This window comes from Theobroma cacao, chromosome 5 (genome assembly GCF_000208745.1).
Source record: "Theobroma cacao cultivar B97-61/B2 chromosome 5, Criollo_cocoa_genome_V2, whole genome shotgun sequence".
NCBI lineage: Eukaryota > Viridiplantae > Streptophyta > Magnoliopsida > Malvales > Malvaceae > Theobroma > Theobroma cacao.
In genome coordinates, this window is record NC_030854.1 from 27,277,320 (window position 1) to 27,295,282 (window position 17,963).

Sequence of the window (17,963 nt, forward strand, 5' to 3'; positions counted from 1 at the left end):
TGGCATTGGCATGTATGTGGATGTGTCGTCTTCCATCATTCAGAAACTACCTATATATTTTGTAGCAAGTAGTTGAGTGTGTGTATGTATATAAAATTGACCCTAAACCCAAAGAGCTTAGGTGGATTAGATAAGAGTATTGACTCTTGATACCTATGTTATTAAGAAAAATTTGATATTAATTTGATTTTGGTATTTTTACTGCTTCAATTTGGTAGGTAATTTTAGTCTATTTATCTCAATTTTGATGAATTTAGTCTTGCATTTTTATTAAAAATTGTTTTAAGGAAAATGGATAACAGTATTAAGATTTTGTCTTAAATAGGTCTGGACTTGAGCCCGACCCGTCCATTTAAACCCATTTAAGTTAATTTATATTTTATAACTAAAATTAAATAAAAATATTGATATCAATTGTTTTTAAATTAATTTTTAATAAAAATAGAGGGATTAAATTTATAAAAATTGGGAATAAAAAAAAAAAAACTAAACAAATACTAAAATAGTGTAGAGATCAAATTCAGACTCAAATTTTATAAGGTCAAGGAAAGACAGTTGAGAGAAGTTAGTTTGTAGAGTTAAGCGTTGAGAGATAATACCAAGAAAAATTTAAGATACAATAATCATATATAAGAGTATAGGGTGTTTGATTTAGTATAAAGAATTGAAGGCAGCGGTTGAAAAGAGTCATATGCTAATTAATCAACGTTGCATGCTTATTGACCTGGGAATGGACAGTTTTTCGTAATGAACCACCACCCTTGGATTTGGTCCAACACCAGTAGTCCAGCAGCTCCCATAGATTGTTGTTGGTGGCTTAGTCGAGCGTCTGAATGGCTTCTTGTCTCGGTAACCTCATCTTCAATCTGGATTTTGCCCTGTTTTCCTTCCAGTTCTGGTTTGACCCATACTTCAGCTGAAAAGTCCTGCCCATGACTGACCCAATCATTCTTTGTGCAGTAAATGTTTCTAGATAACGTACGTCTCGCTTGGATGATTGAAGCTGAAACATCCTGAATAGTAATAAGATTGTTCTTTCGAGGAATGAGGAGAATAGATTCATCTATGGAATAAGTTTGTGTTGACTTGTCAATTGGAAACCCCTCTGACCTGTAAACCAACAGCATTTCTTGTCATCGATGAAATCTCTTCAGCAAAATGTGTCGCAATGGGTTAATTATCAGTTTACCGGAAGCAAAGCACGAAGAACATAAGCAGCAACATTTCAACTGACATATGTAAATCCCATGACCCATCTCTAATATCCATAGAAAATTACTTTTCAGTGTGTCACGATGATGACAGGCTGAAGAAATTCAAGCATCAAAACTCTTATCTCCCATCATCTCCCTTCGCCTGAAGCAGGGAGCAACAAGAGAGTAGGAAACCTACTGATGATATATTGCATAAAGAGGCATGAGAAAACCAGAAAATGAATAGGTATTCCAGAATGTAATGCCGAAACAGTGTGCAACAAGTTAACCATTTCTTCTACTTTTAAAATGTTAAACAGCAAAAAAAAAAAAAAAAAAAAACCAAAATCAGATACATCATATATTTTAACTAACCTCGGGCCATTTATGCATGTGGCTCATTTATTTGTCTTACAATCAGACCAAAAATTTTCCTAGGTCCGTTCTTAGCAGTACAATTTAACTATAACATGCTGGAATAACTTCATCCCATATCATTATATACAGCTGCTATACCAAAGAAACGAGAAACTTGAAATAGCTTTGCCATGCAATTTTATTTTCTATAATTGCCTGAGGAAGGGGGATTCATATGCTCAAGAGAGAAAGAGAGCACAAAATTGGTGTAAAAATTTGGCAATATGGTGAATTTAACTGCAGAATTAAGCAGCTAGATTGTATAGATTCACATGGTGGAGAAGCTTGGTTTGTGGACACAGAATGTCTGATAAGGCTGGATTTACCGACTCTTCTTTGCAGCTGCAAATTTTGGATTTTTGCACATTCTAATACTTGAGGGAGTTACCTCCACCAGTTCATCTTCTTGGATATACTCAATGCAGTCATCCAGACTATAATCCAATGGAGTATCAAGAACCACTGCATAGTAAGGAAATGTGAGTTATTAAATGAACAGATCCAGGGCTTGCTGGCCAGAAGCATGTAGGAGGGAAAAAGGAAGAATGAGGGAAAACAGAAGGAAAATATGAAACCATCATATCATAAGAAAATATATGTTTCCCTGTACCCAAATAAAAGAAATACATATTTCCCCTTGCTAATCTAATTTATTTGATTTGATACTCTTAAGCCTTATGCAATTGATCATTGTAACTGAAGACCCATATGGGAAATATGAGAAACAGAAACACAGCATATATTGCTGATTGTCATGGTAGTCATTCACAGTAATAACAAAAGTTTCCAGAACTTTCAGTTGCATCATGCTCCAGATGCTTGATGAACAAATAATTCATGGTTTTTTTTTTCAAAAATTAAATTCATGCTTATTATGTACTGGGTGGGCAACCTCCCTAGACCATTCTTCATTATGTTGTAAGTTCAGAAAAAGGGCAAAAGGTAAACTTAGATACACATGATCATAGGGATTAAGAACAATACTCTTTTTAGTTTTTAAGGATTTGCAACTTTTGGGGGTGCATGTTCTGTAATTCTAGTGTGTTCTTTTAATTTTAACTACAGTAATTATCCATATATCAAAGAATGTTTATCATATGCAACAAGTACTTTATCAATATTAAAGAATATAGGTTTACGATATAAAAAATTAGCATTAAATTGGATGTTGATTCATAATTTTTGCTAAAATGCTGAGTGGTTCAACAATCATGAGTATGTTGCCCCATCCTGCTCTTTTTCCATTTTTAAAGTAAATACCCGGATCTGCCATTGTCCATACGCTAATTAAAAATTAGCACAAAACCTAAGTCTCTGACATTTTTAGATTTATGAACTCTCATTCAGTTAAAGTTGCCAGAAATTGAACAGATAAGTAGTTAAAATATGTAAAGAAGAAATAGAGCAGATATGAAGTTAGTCAGAATATTTAAAAAAGAAAATTGTGCTAATGCACTAGAACTATTTCTAACCTGTTTGTTCTTTGTTAGAGCGTATATTTGTTGCAGCCTTTTTCTTGCAAACGTTAAGGGATAAGTCCCCAGGTCTCTGATGGATGCCAACTATTTGACCTTTATAAACTTCCATCCCAGGACCAATAAACATCTGTCCCCTCTCCTGTGAACTGGCAAGTGCATAAGAACTACTGCTTCCATCCTCAAAGGCAACCTGAAAACCAATCTCACATCAGCCAATCTTTCATGTAACAATTGTTTAAGGCAGCTAAATTAGCAGAAAATAGAAAACTGGGAAATATTGAGATGTGCTTATTCATAGCTGCTACTTTATCCTGGGATACAAAAAATAGCAGCTACTTTGTAAATAAAGCCGCTCTTAATCTAGCTATAAAATTAAATTGTATCTCATCAATGAAGGACAAAGAAAAATGTTTTAGCAACTCATGCACTGTTTGAAGGTAGGGAGTAAAAGAATGACTAATATAACCACTAGAGAAATAGTCCAGGCACCACAACCTAACAACAAAGACCACCTATATTCAAGCCTTAAAATGTTTTAAACAATGCGATAAATGATAATTACCAATGAACCCTGATCCCGGGTAATAATGTCACCAGCCCAAGGTCCATAACTATCAAATATGGTGTTCAATATGGCTGTTCCACGAGAAGCTGTCAAGATTGCATTCCGCAATCCAAGAAGGCCACGTGTTGGGATCTTATATTTCAAAAATGTTGTACCTTCAGACCTAGAAAACATAATTGGAACCATTAGATAAATTGCAGATCAAATAATGTGCAAATTCAAGAATGAACTGCCGCAAGTATATTTAGGGTGATATTTGTAGATGAAGTAGGCAGCAAAAGAATGTAAGTGTGCCTGACCATTGCCATTAAATAGGGAAATTTGCCACCATCTTCTCACTTTATGAGTTTCACTTAAATTTTAAAAAATCTAACAGGAAGTAACAAGCATATGGATAGCATTAATCAAGTTCATGATTTAAGTGAGAAGAAGTCTATATTGTTTTCTGTAATAACTAAAAGAGCTTAAAAACCTGGCTCAGTTTCATCTGTGCCAGATTAAGAATAGACCTGATTAGACCACAATTCCTCTTTGCTCATCTGACCCATCCATCACATGATCATTCAAATTTTTGGTTCAGCTAATAAATATCACACAGTTGTTCCCTCATTAAAATGCCATTGTGTCCCATCAAGAGATAGTTACTGAAACATAAAGGGCTATGTAAGTAAAAGCAAATGTGACAATTTACATACCCAACTCCTTGCATATCTATCATCTGTCCACGCCTTTTTCCAAGAAGTTCAACCACAGCCCCCATGTGTTCTTCGGGTACTTCCACTGTTGCAATCTATGTAGAATCCGCATATTAAGGGGGAAAATCAAGTTAATTAAAAATACAGAGTAACATGATCATACGGTTAATAAGGCATACTTTAATTCATCACATTTGGTGATACCCCTATCATTTTAGTATCAGAACAAGGCTATACAATTCATAAGAATCAGCAAAACATGATCTTAAGTAAATTGCAGTACCCCATGTGTGAACGAAAATTTTCCTCCCAATGCTGCTAACATAACCACGCAAGGTTATTAACAATCATATTGATGTTCAAAAAGAACAAGCCAAGGCCACTGAAGTTAAGAAAATGAGATTACAGCTACAAGAAGCTTTTAATATAAGAGGGCAGAATTGTTACGTCATCTTCAGCATCTAATCCTTCATGATCACATTTTAAAATTTGAGAATCAATCAACACCTCAAGAATTTAAGTTAATAGCACATTTGTGAGAGTGTCTGATCTCAGTTTAATTATTAATAGAATGAATATGACAATATCATTAGGAAGAAACAAAACATCCCAACTAAAGGCATATCAAGTATATCTATATCCACATCAGGTAAGGTCCTGTAATCATAAACAAGTTAAATGCAATTTAGGAAAATTAGAATTACAAAATCACCTCGTATGGTTCAAGCAACTTGTCGTCAATCTTCTTGTTAATAACTTTGGGAGGTCCCACCATAAATTCATACCCTTCTCTCCGCCTGAAAGGCATTATCAGTTAATAATATGCATGGTGAATATTGACAAGCAGCAAAGGAGCTCATACTTACATGTTTTCTATCAGTATGGTAATATGTAGAGTACCACGCCCACTAACAATAAATGTATCTGCAGTTTCACCATCTTCAACTCTCATAGCTAAATTTCGCTCAAGCTCACGGTAAAGTCGATCTCGTAGGTTCCTGCTAGTAACATACTTTCCCTAAAGAAGCAAGGGATCACCATGAGGATGTCAACATCAGGAAAATAAGCACACAGAAAAAGCACATTGTCATTCATGTATATTCACTAAATTGAAGATCAAATAATGTTGGAGTTCCAATGGTTAGAAGTAGATAATCATGGAAGTCAAATGATTCAGACACTGATCACATTATGTAAGCAATCAGTGGAAAAAATCACTTATTTTTCACTCAAATGCATTGCAGAAGAAAGCATTCTTTTTTCTTAGTTTAGAAATTAACTTGAGGCATGCTGAAACAAATGACTAATGAGTGCTTTCATAGAGATAGCCTATTTGAAGACTCATAGGTTCTCAGTTAGTTGACATACCTCACGTCCAACAAACGGTGAAGTGTTAATAGAAAAAGCCATTTTCACAGTTGGTTCTTCCACCTTAATGGCTGGTAATGGCTTTCCAGATGTTTTATCAGCAATGGTCTCTCCAATCTGATAAAAGAAGCTAAATTGGTTAATATAAACTTTAAAAATATAAAGAAAAAGGTTTTGAGAAATGAACTATAACACATTACAAATCACTGTAACATCAAATTATCAATTAATCCATGAAAAACTTATAGGCACTTGCCTGAATATCTTCAATTCCACAAACAGCACAAATATCACCAGCTTCTACTCTCTCAGCAGGGATCCTACTGAATTTCTCATAGACAAAAAGTTCAGAAATTCTAGCATATCTACATGAATCTTCTGAGGTGCATACCTGAAAATTTTGAAGCCATTAGGTTAAACGGAGAAAATGCGGTTTGGTTTCTTATTCATAAGTCCAATCAGTTACAATAACTGAAAGTGTTTGTCTACTATAAAGTGCCAATGAAGTTAGTAAAACAGATCAGATGACCATCTGAAATGATGAAATTTTATTCTGTCCATAAATTGGCTCATTTTCCTGTGGATATTCTTCACATCATACCTTTATCTTAAAATTCCATAATACATGTTACATAGAAAGAGGTGCACACCAGACTCCTGAAAAGAAGCAAACTTACCCTTACTTCCATTCCTCTCTGAAGGACCCCAGCATGCAAGCGCCCAATAGCTATTCGCCCTTTATGTTCATCATATTCAATATTTGTTGCCTAAAAATACATTCACAGATTTTTCCAGTTATATGATACTTGTGCTGAAAATAAGAAAATTAGGGAAAAACTTAGACAAAGCATAGTAAAAAGTAGAAAACATGTAATTTATTCATTATGTTTCTCAGACAAGAATATACTTCAACAAGGTTTTCTTGTACACTTCAACATATATTGGCTTATTCATGATCAGCTTTTCAATTCTTATCTTTAAGAAGTTTTCTTCAGTCAATCCTGTTGGCTGGGCTTTGTTGGTTTAATTTTTAACTAAATGAAGTTCTCGAAATTAACTGCAAGGATGGCTTTTTAATTCCAGCTTGTGCTCTCATCCAATAAAGCTTCATTATTGCCTATAAATGAAATAAAATCTCATTTCTAAGTTCATACAGATGTATGTCCCTTTTGAATACTAAATCTAACATATCGATACCAGAAAATGTTATATCTGTTAATTATATCCACTCATATTTGACTTTTTTCAGTTAAATGGACATGTAGTAGTAGTTACCATTCTTGTCAAAAGTCCACATATTAATCTACTTGACCAAAAAAAATCTTTGTGAAGGAAAAACACAAAAGCAGAGTCAATAACTTTAAGCATAAAATGAAATTAAACATCCCCATAATAACATTTTAGCCTTACCTGTGATTTGAAAGCAAGTAATTGTAGCATACTTTTAGGTAGTATGACAAAATTAACCATGCAAATAGTAGATAAATAGAGACCCATGTCAGGGTCAACAAAGAAATAGAAGGAATAACCACTTACAAGCATTTGTAGTGCACCATCTTTGTCAATACGTGGACCAGGTATGCATCTGATTATAGACTCAAAGAGAGGCCCGAGATCTTCTGCCAAATTGTCAGGAGATAGTCCTGCCTTTCCTTTTATACCACTGGCATATATTACTTGAAAATCACACTGCATACCAAAAACATAAAGCTAGATTGAAGTGTTGATGGATTTTCTTAAAGATGTTAAGACATCAGCAAAGATTCAAAGATACAAAACAGCATATACAAAGAGCAAATGTCTTGCAGAGGTGGTCTGCACAGTATCTTGCACTCAAATTTATCTTTGGGGTAAAAAAAAAAGAAAAAAATAAATTCCAATCATGTCATTTCCTGTAAATTGTAATCCTAAATAATGATTCCTACTATATTAAAAGATTTAACAAGTTCCGGAATGAGATGTTATCAAGATATTGCTCAAATTTTGATAGAGACAGTGCTTTGTCATGCAAAATACATGTGAATTGCATGACATGCTATTAACTCCTTCCAAAGTATACCACCCGTACCTGCTCATCTGTAGCATTTAGTTCGATAAATAGTTCAAATGTGGAATTGATAACAAAATCTGGACGAGCAGATGGTCTGTCAATTTTATTGACAACAACAACAACAGCAAGGCCAAACTCTAGAGCCTTCTTCAAAACAAACCTTGTTTGTGGCATTGGACCCTCAACAGAATCCACCTAAAAACAAAAACAATCTGCTTTAGTTCATCCTTAAGAATATCCAGTCTAGGCTAAAGCACATGAGAAAAGCCACCAAAAGAAATAAGAAGCAAGGAACAAAATCTAACAAGCCTTATTTGACAACTAATTATATTTGAGTGCGATCCTAGTATTAACTAATTGAAAAATCAAGTGGATCATTCCATGAGGGGAAGAAAGGGAAACAACCAGACCAGTTTCATTAAAGGAAAACTAATATGTTTCTCAGAAAAAGATAAAGCCTAACACATATAAACCCTTTATTAGCACCTCAAATCATTCAAAATGGGGTGGGAGTAGGAAAAAGAAGAACTTCATATGTTTTCATCATTGGAACTACTATCAATTGAATCTTTCAAATAAAAAATAAATATGATGAGGAATAAATAAATATTTTGCAGTTCTACATGTATGGAAAATAATTGTAACAACCCCAACTCAAAGATACAACAATAGGCAGCATCAAGTTGAACATTTGCCTAATAAATTTCTGAAAAAGTTGTACCTGAGGTTATTAACACACCATGTGCTAAGGAATCAATATCTAAAGGAAATATGCAAATTTAATTCTAAGCAAGAACAATAATATGTTTTATCTCTTATGCAGAAAATGTTTTTCATAAGAAACGAATTTTAATGATGAATGTACCTAGTGAAAATGTTTGAATCCATTGCTGGCATGTGGGGCCTATCTGAAGTCAGGAGATAGGAAACTCTATGGCTTTGGACCCCACAAATTTTAGAATCTATATTCCGTTTTTATGTTTTATACTATTCACAAGTGCAAAATTGCTTTCCAGTAATCTATACAGGGGCAACACTTAAAAGGATGAACTTTGAAGCAAGAGAAAGTGCACAATGGTACCACTAGAAGAACCCCGTCAACCATATTGAGGATGCGTTCAACTTCACCTCCAAAGTCAGAGTGTCCCGGAGTATCTATTATATTAATTTTTGTATCCTTATAAGTAATGGATGTATTTTTGCTCAGAATTGTAATACCCCTTTCACGTTCAAGATCATTTGAGTCCATTACCCTTTCTTGTACAAATTGGTTATCACGAAAAACCTGAAATAAGATCAGTACTGCAGAATTAGTATTAACATTGGCATTATCCTAACAGAGTTTTATTAATATTAACATATACAGTTCCAATGGAGATCAGGCCCCCATATTGTGTCCTTAATTTCATATTATATAGAATTGAACTCTATCAGATAAAGACACCAGTAGAAAATATAAATCTAGATATCGGTCGAACACGTTGAGTACCACACTATTGGATAAAAATTCCTATTCTATCAATCCCTAGAGCAACCCTCCCTTATCAATTTCAACGTAGTATAAATTTGGCTCCAGCTTCTTGAGTGGGTTCTATATTGCAGAAAGTTGAAGCTAGCCCAAACGACAGTGTTAAACTCACAACTTTTAACTTCTATAAAAGCTGTCCAAAAACGAGCTTTTTGGAGGCTAAAAACTGAAGTTCCTAATTGGAGATTCTGAAAAGAGATGCAAGGGGAAGCTTGTAGACAAATTGAATAAAGGTTTTAAACTGACACCATATTCTTATTTATTTCAAATCAATTCAATACAATACGTATTTTCTTCAGGAAGCTCTAGTTCAACGGAACTTTATACTGTAGCTCCAGCTGAGACAAACAAACAAACAAAAGGTATACTAATAGTTAAAAAACCAAAATAAAATGTAACTGTAAACAAGGAGGTGGATAACGTTCGATTGTTTACCTTAGATTGCTTCAACATTGCATCAACCAAAGTAGTCTTCCCATGATCAACATGCGCTACGATTGCTATGTTCCTTATATCTCTTCTCCTCATTAACTGACTCTTCTTCTCTAATAATCAACCACAATTAAATAACTACTATAAAAATTCACAATTCGAAAAAAAATAAAATATTAGAAAAGTGAAAAACAAATACCGGTTGCAGGTTGAGTTGCCTGAGAAACAGAGCATTTGACTGGCTTGGTCAAATTCCTAGAACGAAATTTGAGGCATGTTGTTTTGGAGTTGAAAGAGGAAAGCGAAGACAAGTTGAGACCGAAAAGTTGCTTCGGCAATGGAAGTTTAGGGTTAGGGTTAATAGAGGGAGCTTTGAGATAAGAGTTATGGAAGCTAATCGCCATTTCCATTTCTCTGTTTTCTTTCTTTCTCCGTTCACCGAGCGAGTAAGAGGTAAGAGAGAAAGAAGAAAAGGGAGAAAGAAGGATTTGGCAGATGAGGCTGTTGTTGAAACCAACGGAAACTTGTATTGGGTCGCCTTTTTTTCTTTTCTAAACTGGGAGGCCCGACTGCCTTCTACGTCATCATTTGTGGGCCAATATTTTTGTGGGGTCCAATTTTAAGCCCATACCCAATTTCAGCCCCAAAAAGCAATCTGTGGCCTCGCCCTTTTTGGGGTTCATTTTTTTAATTTCTGGATTCAAATCAAATCTCCATGGAAGCTCTATTTGGCGCCACTGCGTTTCTTCCTCCTTCTAAACCCCAACATCCCCTGCTTTCAGTAAAAACTAAGCCACCTGATAAGGCAATGTACCCAACCCTAAATACAGTCCAATCTTGCTCCGTTTCGAGCATTTCAAATAATAAAGAGCTGCTTCTTTCTGAAGATTGGCCCCATCTTCTGAAACTCTCGATTGGGTCTGGAAATTTCTTGTTGGGTCAAGCGATTCACGCGTTTTTAGTAAAATCTAACTGTCTATACGACGTGTTTCAAGGAAATAATCTTATCAACTTCTATGCAAAATTCAAGGAATTGGACGGTGCCCAGAAGATGTTCGATGAAATGCCCATTAGGAACACAATCACTTGGACTACTTTAATGAAAGGGTATGTAGACAATGAAGATTCCCAGTCCGTGTTTCGAATCGCTCGCAAAATGTATTTCTATGGCGAGAAGTTCAATGAGCATACTTGTTCGGTAATTTTACAAGCGTGTGCCATGGTAGAGGACTTGCTTCGAGGAGAACAAATACATGGTCTAGTTATTAAAAGTGGGACTGATGAGAATGTTTGTGTGGGTACTTCTTTGATTTCTATGTATTCAATGAATGGTTTCTTAAGTGAAGCGGGAAAAGTGTTTGATAACATTGGCTTAAAGGATGTGCAGTGTTTGAATTACATGATTTTTGAGTATGGAAAGGCAGGGTGCATGGATAAAGCTTTTTGGGTTTTTGTTGATATGTTAAGTTCTGGTCTGGAGCCAACTGATTATACCTTTACTAATATAATAAGCACATGTAGTGAAAATGTAGGTATTGAGGAAGGGAGACAGTTACATGGGCTTGCTGTCAAGTATGGTGTCGTGAATGTGACCTCTCTTGGGAATGCAGTGATTACTATGTATGGGAAGCTTGGAATGATTGAAGATGCTGAGAGAATGTTTGGTTTTCTGAGTGAAAGGAATTTAATTTCTTGGACAGCACTTATATCGGGGTATGTAAGAAGTGGTTTTGGTGAAAAGGCTATTGATATGTTCTTGGAATTACTTGACCAAGGAATTTGTTGTGATTCACAATGTCTGGTAATTGTGCTTGATGGCTGCTCGGAGTGCAAAAACTTGGATTTGGGAGTTCAACTCCATGGATTTGCGATTAAGGTTGGTTATCTTTGTGATGTCAATGTTGTGACTGCATTAGTAGATATGTACGCCAAATGTGAGAACTTAAACTCTGCAAAAACAGTTTTTGATGGTTTCTCTAGTAAAAATGTTGCTTTGTTTAATGCAATTCTGGCTGGGTTCCTGAAAACAGATGGAGATGATGATGATGAATATGCCATGGTTTTGTTTCGTCAGCTGAGATTAGGTGGTATGAAGCCAGATTTGGTCACTTTTTCGCGGCTTCTTAGTTTATCTGCCAATCAAGCTTTTTTAGTTAATGGAAAAAGTCTTCATGCTTACACCATCAAAATGGGATTTGAAGCTCATTTAGCAGTGAGTAATGCTTTGATTACCATGTATGCCAAATGTGGCAGTGTTGGAGATGCTTGTCAAATGTTTAATGGAATGAATGGCCATGATTTAGTCTCTTGGAATGCCATGGTTTCTGCATATTCCATTCATGGTCAAGGTAAAAAGGCACTTATGCTCTTTGAAGAGATGAAAAGAGAAGGTTTTACACCTGATGAGATTACGATATTGGCTCTGCTTCAAGCTTGTAGTTACACTGGGTTATGGGATGCTGGGTTATGCTTATTTAATGAAATGGAATCAAAATATGGGATCAGGCCTGCAATTGAGCATTTTGCTTGTATGGTTCATCTTTTAGGGAGGGCAGGGAGGTTGCCTGAAGCCATGCATTTCATTAACAGTAGCCCTTTTCCAAATTCTCCTCTACTATGGAGGACCTTGGTCAATGTCAGTAAGTTGCAAGGGAATTTAGATTTTGGCATGTTAGCCTCAGAAAAATTGCTTGACTTGTCACCTGAAGAAGCTGGCTCTTACATACTTGTTTCAAACATGTATGCTGGATTGGGAATGTTAGATGAGGCAGCAAAAGTCAGAACAGCTATGAAAGACTTTAAGTTAAGGAAAGAAGCAGGTTGTAGCTGGATAGAAATTAATAACAAATTCCATTGTTTCATGGCAACTGGCAAAGACCATCCAGAAAGTAGAGAAATTTATGCAAAGTTGGATCTGTTAATGGATGAAATGAAGTGGAATAATTGCAATACCACTGATGCTCATTTGATTGAAGAAACTCTATTGATGTGAATAAAGCTACAAACTTTCTAACCTATTAAAAGCTATGGTGTTTTCTAACTTGTTTCAGTATGTGAAGCAAAGTTCTCTGAATTCTTCACTGGTAGTTGCAGTTGGAATGTTTACAATTCTACCGCTTAATTATTGTGACCGGAGAAATTATGGAGCAGTGCACATATGAAATACCCAAGTTCATTAGAAAGGATTAAAGTGTTTCTGGATTAAGGAAAGGGGAAACTGGATTAGTGGATTATAGTCAGGGAATCATCATGCTGTAAATGTTGTAATTCTATCTTCACTGGAATAGACTACAGAGGATCATATATTACACCATTTTTGTATGAAAAAAGTGTATTAACTCTAAATGTTTTCACAATGTCATTCGATTCGAGTTAGTTCTTCAGAAAATCTGTAAATATCCTCTGATATCTTCATCAATTACGCAACATGTAAAGATTCTTTAATGCAAGAGTCATTGTCTAGGATGCAGTTCATTGATTCGATGATCACAATGATGTGACCTGTTTCAAAGCTTGAGATCATGGAATTATTTTTGTTGAATTGTTTCAAAGCCATTGTAAAAGTTTCTTGTGGGGGAAATTAATAAGACAAAGCTGTATATCTTTTTTTCTGAATGAAAATCTAGTTATTTGTCCTGTAACTCCAGATATGCTTCTGGGTAAATTTGATGGTCCATTTCATTGCAGGTCACGTCGAACAACTGTGGAAGTATGGAGGGCCTCTTAGCTAAGCTACTAGCCTTTGTCTAGTATTGGTCTTTACCGTTAAATGTTGTTGTTGTTAATCTCAAAAGGATTAACCTCCTTTCTCTTCAGCCTGGCCCCCCCTTCCCTTCCCCTGGCTGCCCTTGACCCAACCTTTTCTCCATACTAAAAGACAACTAGGGAAAAAGATTCCATGAGTGAACGAGAGAGAAGATGAAAGTTGATGAAACGATTGACTAATGTTAAATAATTTTGAGACACCCAAAGATTGGGTAACGCAAATTACGGTTCTTAAAGCACCCAATGATCCAATTGGTCTCCACTGTGAAACCTTTAGTAGGTTTCTTTTGATTTTGTTTTTCATGAGAACAAATTGGGGAATGCTTGGTTTTAAGGGAAAAGTGGTTGCATGTTTGGAAAGGTTTAGTGGCTCTATATGTTTACCATTTCACTGTGGATGGCTTTCGGTGAACAATTTGGACTGACAAAAGATTCAGAGATGTCTAATCACATTTCTAAAGATTGAATGAATCTGTTTAAGGGAAAATGAGTTTGCTTTTACAATTTAGAATTTTGGACCTGATTAAAGGTAGGGAAGGTTTTGAATACTTTGAAAATTCTTCCAAATAAAGAAGATATTTTTATTAAGGGAAATTGTAATCAGATTTCATCATAAAATTCTCTCTTTTTTTTTTTTTTCTTTCATACCCTCAAACAGTACAAGTTCAAGGCAAAATAATAGAGAAATCATTATACATCTCATAAATTTTTTGTACTTACCTTTGGAAAAACATATCTCTTGATTCATGGAAAATGTTTCTTCCTAATTAGAACAGGTTTTCAGCTGTTTGCTTAAAAAGACAGGCCTTCACACCTCCAACATAATTGAAAAAAAAAAAAAAACGCTTGTGATTATCCTTTTCATATGTTTGGCCCCCTCAAAGATTTCCCCCCAACCCAAGTTATTATTTTCCTTTTAACAATCCCCACTCTCAAAATTCATAGCACTTGGCCTTTATACTTGGGAATGAAACAAAACACATCTTATCTTTCCATTTTCCAGTTGATTTTGTTCTCATCTTTGTTGCAGCCCTCTGCATCAAACAACAGTTGAGCAACAAGAAATTAATAGTTACCATCCCTATTAGTTGATTCAATGAATCAAACCCAAGGAGAAATATGAAGAGATGAAGACAGAGTAGCCATTAAAATTGGTCCCCATTGAATCTAATTCCTTCCCCTAAATCTATCATATATCATTGTAAAAGTACACCCTTTGTTTTTCAGCCAGAAAATTTATGGTAACGACTGGCTCTTAGAGCTAATTCCAAGGAATCATGTGATTCCCCTGGCCAGTGCTTTGGCAAAAGAGATAAAAAAGGAACAAGCATAACATTCTTTCACCCATAAGGTCTCACTCCTGGATGCAAATCCGTACAGTTTTTTCGAAAAGCAAAATCCGTACAAATTTGTGAGTCGGACATGCTTGGAATACATCGAATTATATATTGGGCCATTTGTTTTTGTGAAAGCAAAAGAAATGGGACATTGGGGTCCTTGTAATAATCTCTCTTTATAATTTAAATGATATACTGGCACAAAGATAATGGATCCCAAGCAATAACATCAGCAGCAACAGCAAATGCACCAAAGTAAATATATTCTAGTATTTAGCTATAAGTTTAAACAAGTGTAACGGCCACTAGTCAAAAGCAGCACAATAGCCCTGCCCTGAACCAGATAAAGAAACAATAATTGTAACTGTACAAGACAAAAGAGGTTGTTCCACCACTATCACCACCAAGTCCTCAAAAATCCCAACACACTTCAAAGTTCAAACACTCATAGATTTCAAATCATCAGTTAACTATACATATACTGGATATGGTGCAACACTTCGCTGCCCTTTCATATAGGGTACCCTACAGTTGAAAAGGTGAAGGTACTCTAGAAGGGGAGAATTATTGTGTCCACACAATTTTCTTTTTTTGTTTTCAGGTGGGATGCTTTTGATGAAAAGTAAAGGACATTGTTTTTGTACTGATTAAGTGATAAGGCAGGCTCAAAAGAAGGATCGTTTGGCTGGAGCTCTCCCAACAGCTCTCATCAAATTGGCTATTTCAAGAACCCTGGCAACTTTGGTTCCTCTCTTGGCCTCAGCTGATGCCTTCCTCTCTTCAGCTTTTCTGTGCGCTTTTGCCACATCGTTTTGCATCTTTTCTAAGGCTCTTGCTCTTTTCTCCTCTAGCTTCCTCTACAATAAAAGTGAATGACTTTTGTGAAGATCATGTATGGGACTATATATGTATTATTCACAATCCCAGTATGGAAAGATACCAATGGAAAGGAATAAGGAATTAATGCAAAGATGGACCAGAGAAGGAAAAAAGGATTGCTCATCATTGTGTTCCACCAATTATTAAGATTTGACTCGGAATCAACAACAGATGATAATTACATGAAGATAAGGGAATAATTAATTTACTGGCATCAAAAGTCGTAGCACTCAAAAGTCCATTCATAGGTTACATCCGGTTCTAATTATTGTCTAAAGCCTTCATGTACTCATCTTTCAAAGGTAGAATACAGCATGCCCTGTCTCTGGGAAATAATTTCAATATATCTTAGAACAAATTTACTTAATCCTACTTGCATAACCAGCATCATAATTAAATCCAATAAACAACAAAGTCAATTAGAACATCAATTAGTTATCAATAAATTTCACAATATATCGGTACACCGGACCTAATTAAGAGTATATCAAATCATTCATCTCATAATTAATTAATACTCTCTTTGTTTGGCACAATCATATGATCAAATTAACACTATTCTAATCAATTAAGAACAACAGAAAAATAAGAATCACTAAATTCAATTAGTCTTGATTAATTTGAGTACCATCAAAAGCTTGATAATAACAACTCTTTGGCATGAGGAACTCACACTCAACATGCACAAGAAAAAGATATTTCTGTATCCAAACATACCTCAACTTTCTTCATCCAAGAAGTGGCCTTTTGAACTTGCTCACTCTCCCACCCATTAATTATAGCATCTTCTCTCTTGAACCTATTATTAATCTTTGCAACCTTTGCGTTTTGCCATGCAGATATTTTGGACTCAACCTCCTCTTTCTTCACTCGCAGCACAGAAACCTCCGCATGGCCACTACTGCTCGCCGCCAACGACCCTCCTGACTCGGCCCTCCTTTGTTCCGGACCCTGATCAAAGGGGTTATTATCTGGCACTATAGCCAAAGGATTAGTTTCCTCAGGCACTTCCTCCTCTCCAATCCTGGTCAAGTGATTATGATTGTTTAAAGTGTTTATAGAATCAGAATCATTGTTTTCAATGGAAGAGCCAGCAAGAACAAGAGCATTGAACTCCCTACTCATGGTAGTAAAGTTTTCAGTCGAACCAGCTTCACTAGATACGGACAAAGAGGATGATCGATGGCTACCCGTCTCCCAACGGCCACGGTTCACAGCTGGAGGATGAGGTGGGGTCAAAGCATGGATGTCCCTGATATGCTCATCATCGTCATGGTCATGATGGTCACGGTTATGGTCCTGAGTTTGATCGTTTTCGCCATTGGTGATCGCCCCTTGAAGAGTTAACATAATAAGGTTTCAGCGGTTGTTTGAGCAGAAGAAGGATATGATGAAGGTGAAGGAGGAAAATTGTTGATGAGATGAGATGAGGGGAAGAAAGGAGAAGAGTGGGAAGGTTTGAACATAGTCTTTATAATTATTAAGCTTTGAGTTTTGACTGGTTTGAAGAAATATGAGCCACTAACATACTCCCAGGGGAATTCAAGAAGAAGCAGCTGGCTTTCAAGTGAAATCTCATAACATAAAGTAAAGTAAAATAAGCCTAGAGATGGGACTGTATTGCAAGTGAGAGGAGACTGGAAAGTAGCGTTGGGTTTCTTTATCTATTCTTAATTGGAAATTAATGCTTTAAACCCATTTTTATTACTGTTATTTAACGTAAAAATTTTGAGTAATATGATAAGATACCTCTCTCATTTTACATATAAATCCAAGCTACTTATCTTAAGATTTTTAAATCCGAGATTTTTAAAATGCAATCTTAAATTCTAACTATTGAAATGAACTCTCATTAAGTAAATATAGAAAAAAAATGTAAATAAAGGTATCTAGAGTTCTTCGAAATCCAAACATCAATTCATTTTTTTTTTGGAAAACAAGACAGAGATTTATTTCATCAAAGGAAACATACAAGCAAAAATAAAAGTAAAAACATAGCAAACCAAGGCAGATAAAGATAAAATTACTGTCAGATCTTAATGGAAAAAAAAAAAATCCCACTTGAAAAACTAATTATAAAAGAAATAATCATACAATTTTAGAACACTAAATTTAGCCAAATCATCTGCTAACTCATTAATAGTGAGAGGAATGTGTTGGATTTACCATTTGCCTAGCTATAGCTTTAGACTTTCTAATTTTTCGCAATTTCCATAGTGTCGTGGATAGGTAACCCTGAATCTCACTAAAACCAAC

The 17,963-nt window shown here is 35.4% G+C and overlaps 4 protein-coding genes across 6 annotated transcripts; 1 reads left to right on the forward strand and 3 right to left on the reverse strand.

Annotated features, from left to right (window-relative positions):
* LOC108662299 lies at window positions 513-1,388 on the reverse strand. Of its 2 annotated transcripts, none has more exons than XM_018121934.1 (2): window positions 1,111-1,388; window positions 513-1,013 (listed from the first exon to the last, which is right to left on the reverse strand). In XM_018121934.1, the coding sequence occupies exons 1-2, from the start codon at window positions 1,135-1,137 to the stop codon at window positions 717-719; spliced, it is 324 nt and encodes a 107-aa protein (XP_017977423.1). In that variant the 5' UTR covers window positions 1,138-1,388; the 3' UTR covers window positions 513-716. The 2 variants fall into 2 exon arrangements, with proteins under 2 accessions (XP_017977423.1, XP_017977422.1); XM_018121933.1 differs by having other exon boundaries at window positions 679-1,110; window positions 1,190-1,388.
* Window positions 1,554-10,238, reverse strand: LOC18598982 (GTP-binding protein TypA/BipA homolog). 2 transcript variants are annotated; one of them, XM_018121932.1, is made up of 14 exons: window positions 9,926-10,238; window positions 9,730-9,839; window positions 8,848-9,051; window positions 7,785-7,961; window positions 7,253-7,405; window positions 6,394-6,483; window positions 5,973-6,107; window positions 5,717-5,833; window positions 5,215-5,366; window positions 5,061-5,145; window positions 4,349-4,443; window positions 3,651-3,816; window positions 3,083-3,278; window positions 1,554-2,072 (listed from the first exon to the last, which is right to left on the reverse strand). In XM_018121932.1, exons 1-14 carry the CDS (start codon window positions 10,134-10,136, stop codon window positions 1,933-1,935), a joined length of 2,031 nt encoding a protein of 676 aa, XP_017977421.1. In that variant the 5' UTR covers window positions 10,137-10,238; the 3' UTR covers window positions 1,554-1,932. The 2 variants fall into 2 exon arrangements, with proteins under 2 accessions (XP_017977421.1, XP_007028800.2); XM_007028738.2 differs by lacking the exon at window positions 8,848-9,051.
* On the forward strand, window positions 10,423-13,170 carry LOC18598983 (pentatricopeptide repeat-containing protein At2g33680). The gene has a single exon (XM_007028739.2). It carries the CDS (start codon window positions 10,442-10,444, stop codon window positions 12,716-12,718), a length of 2,277 nt encoding a protein of 758 aa, XP_007028801.2. The 5' UTR covers window positions 10,423-10,441; the 3' UTR covers window positions 12,719-13,170.
* On the reverse strand, window positions 15,075-17,345 carry LOC18598984 (remorin). The gene is made up of 2 exons (XM_007028740.2): window positions 16,425-17,345; window positions 15,075-15,685 (listed from the first exon to the last, which is right to left on the reverse strand). Exons 1-2 carry the CDS (start codon window positions 17,055-17,057, stop codon window positions 15,494-15,496), a joined length of 825 nt encoding a protein of 274 aa, XP_007028802.1. The 5' UTR covers window positions 17,058-17,345; the 3' UTR covers window positions 15,075-15,493.

Coding starts and splice junctions, on each gene's coding strand:
- LOC108662299 (XM_018121933.1), bottom strand. CDS start 1,269: ATGGATATTAGAGATGGGTCATGGGATTTACATATGTCAGTTGAAATG. Junction 1,111..1,189: donor TTCTTCGTGCTTTGCTTCCG/GTAAACTGATAA, acceptor GTTGGTTTACAG/GTCAGAGGGGTTTCCAATTG.
- LOC18598984 (XM_007028740.2), bottom strand. CDS start 17,057: ATGTTAACTCTTCAAGGGGCGATCACCAATGGCGAAAACGATCAAACT. Junction 15,686..16,424: donor CTTGGATGAAGAAAGTTGAG/GTATGTTTGGAT, acceptor CTTTTATTGTAG/AGGAAGCTAGAGGAGAAAAG.
- LOC18598982 (XM_018121932.1), bottom strand. CDS start 10,136: ATGGAAATGGCGATTAGCTTCCATAACTCTTATCTCAAAGCTCCCTCT. Junction 9,840..9,925: donor GGCAACTCAACCTGCAACCG/GTATTTGTTTTT, acceptor GTTGATTATTAG/AGAAGAAGAGTCAGTTAATG. Junction 2,073..3,082: donor CTCTAACAAAGAACAAACAG/GTTAGAAATAGT, acceptor CTTACTATGCAG/TGGTTCTTGATACTCCATTG.
- LOC18598983 (XM_007028739.2), top strand. CDS start 10,442: ATGGAAGCTCTATTTGGCGCCACTGCGTTTCTTCCTCCTTCTAAACCC.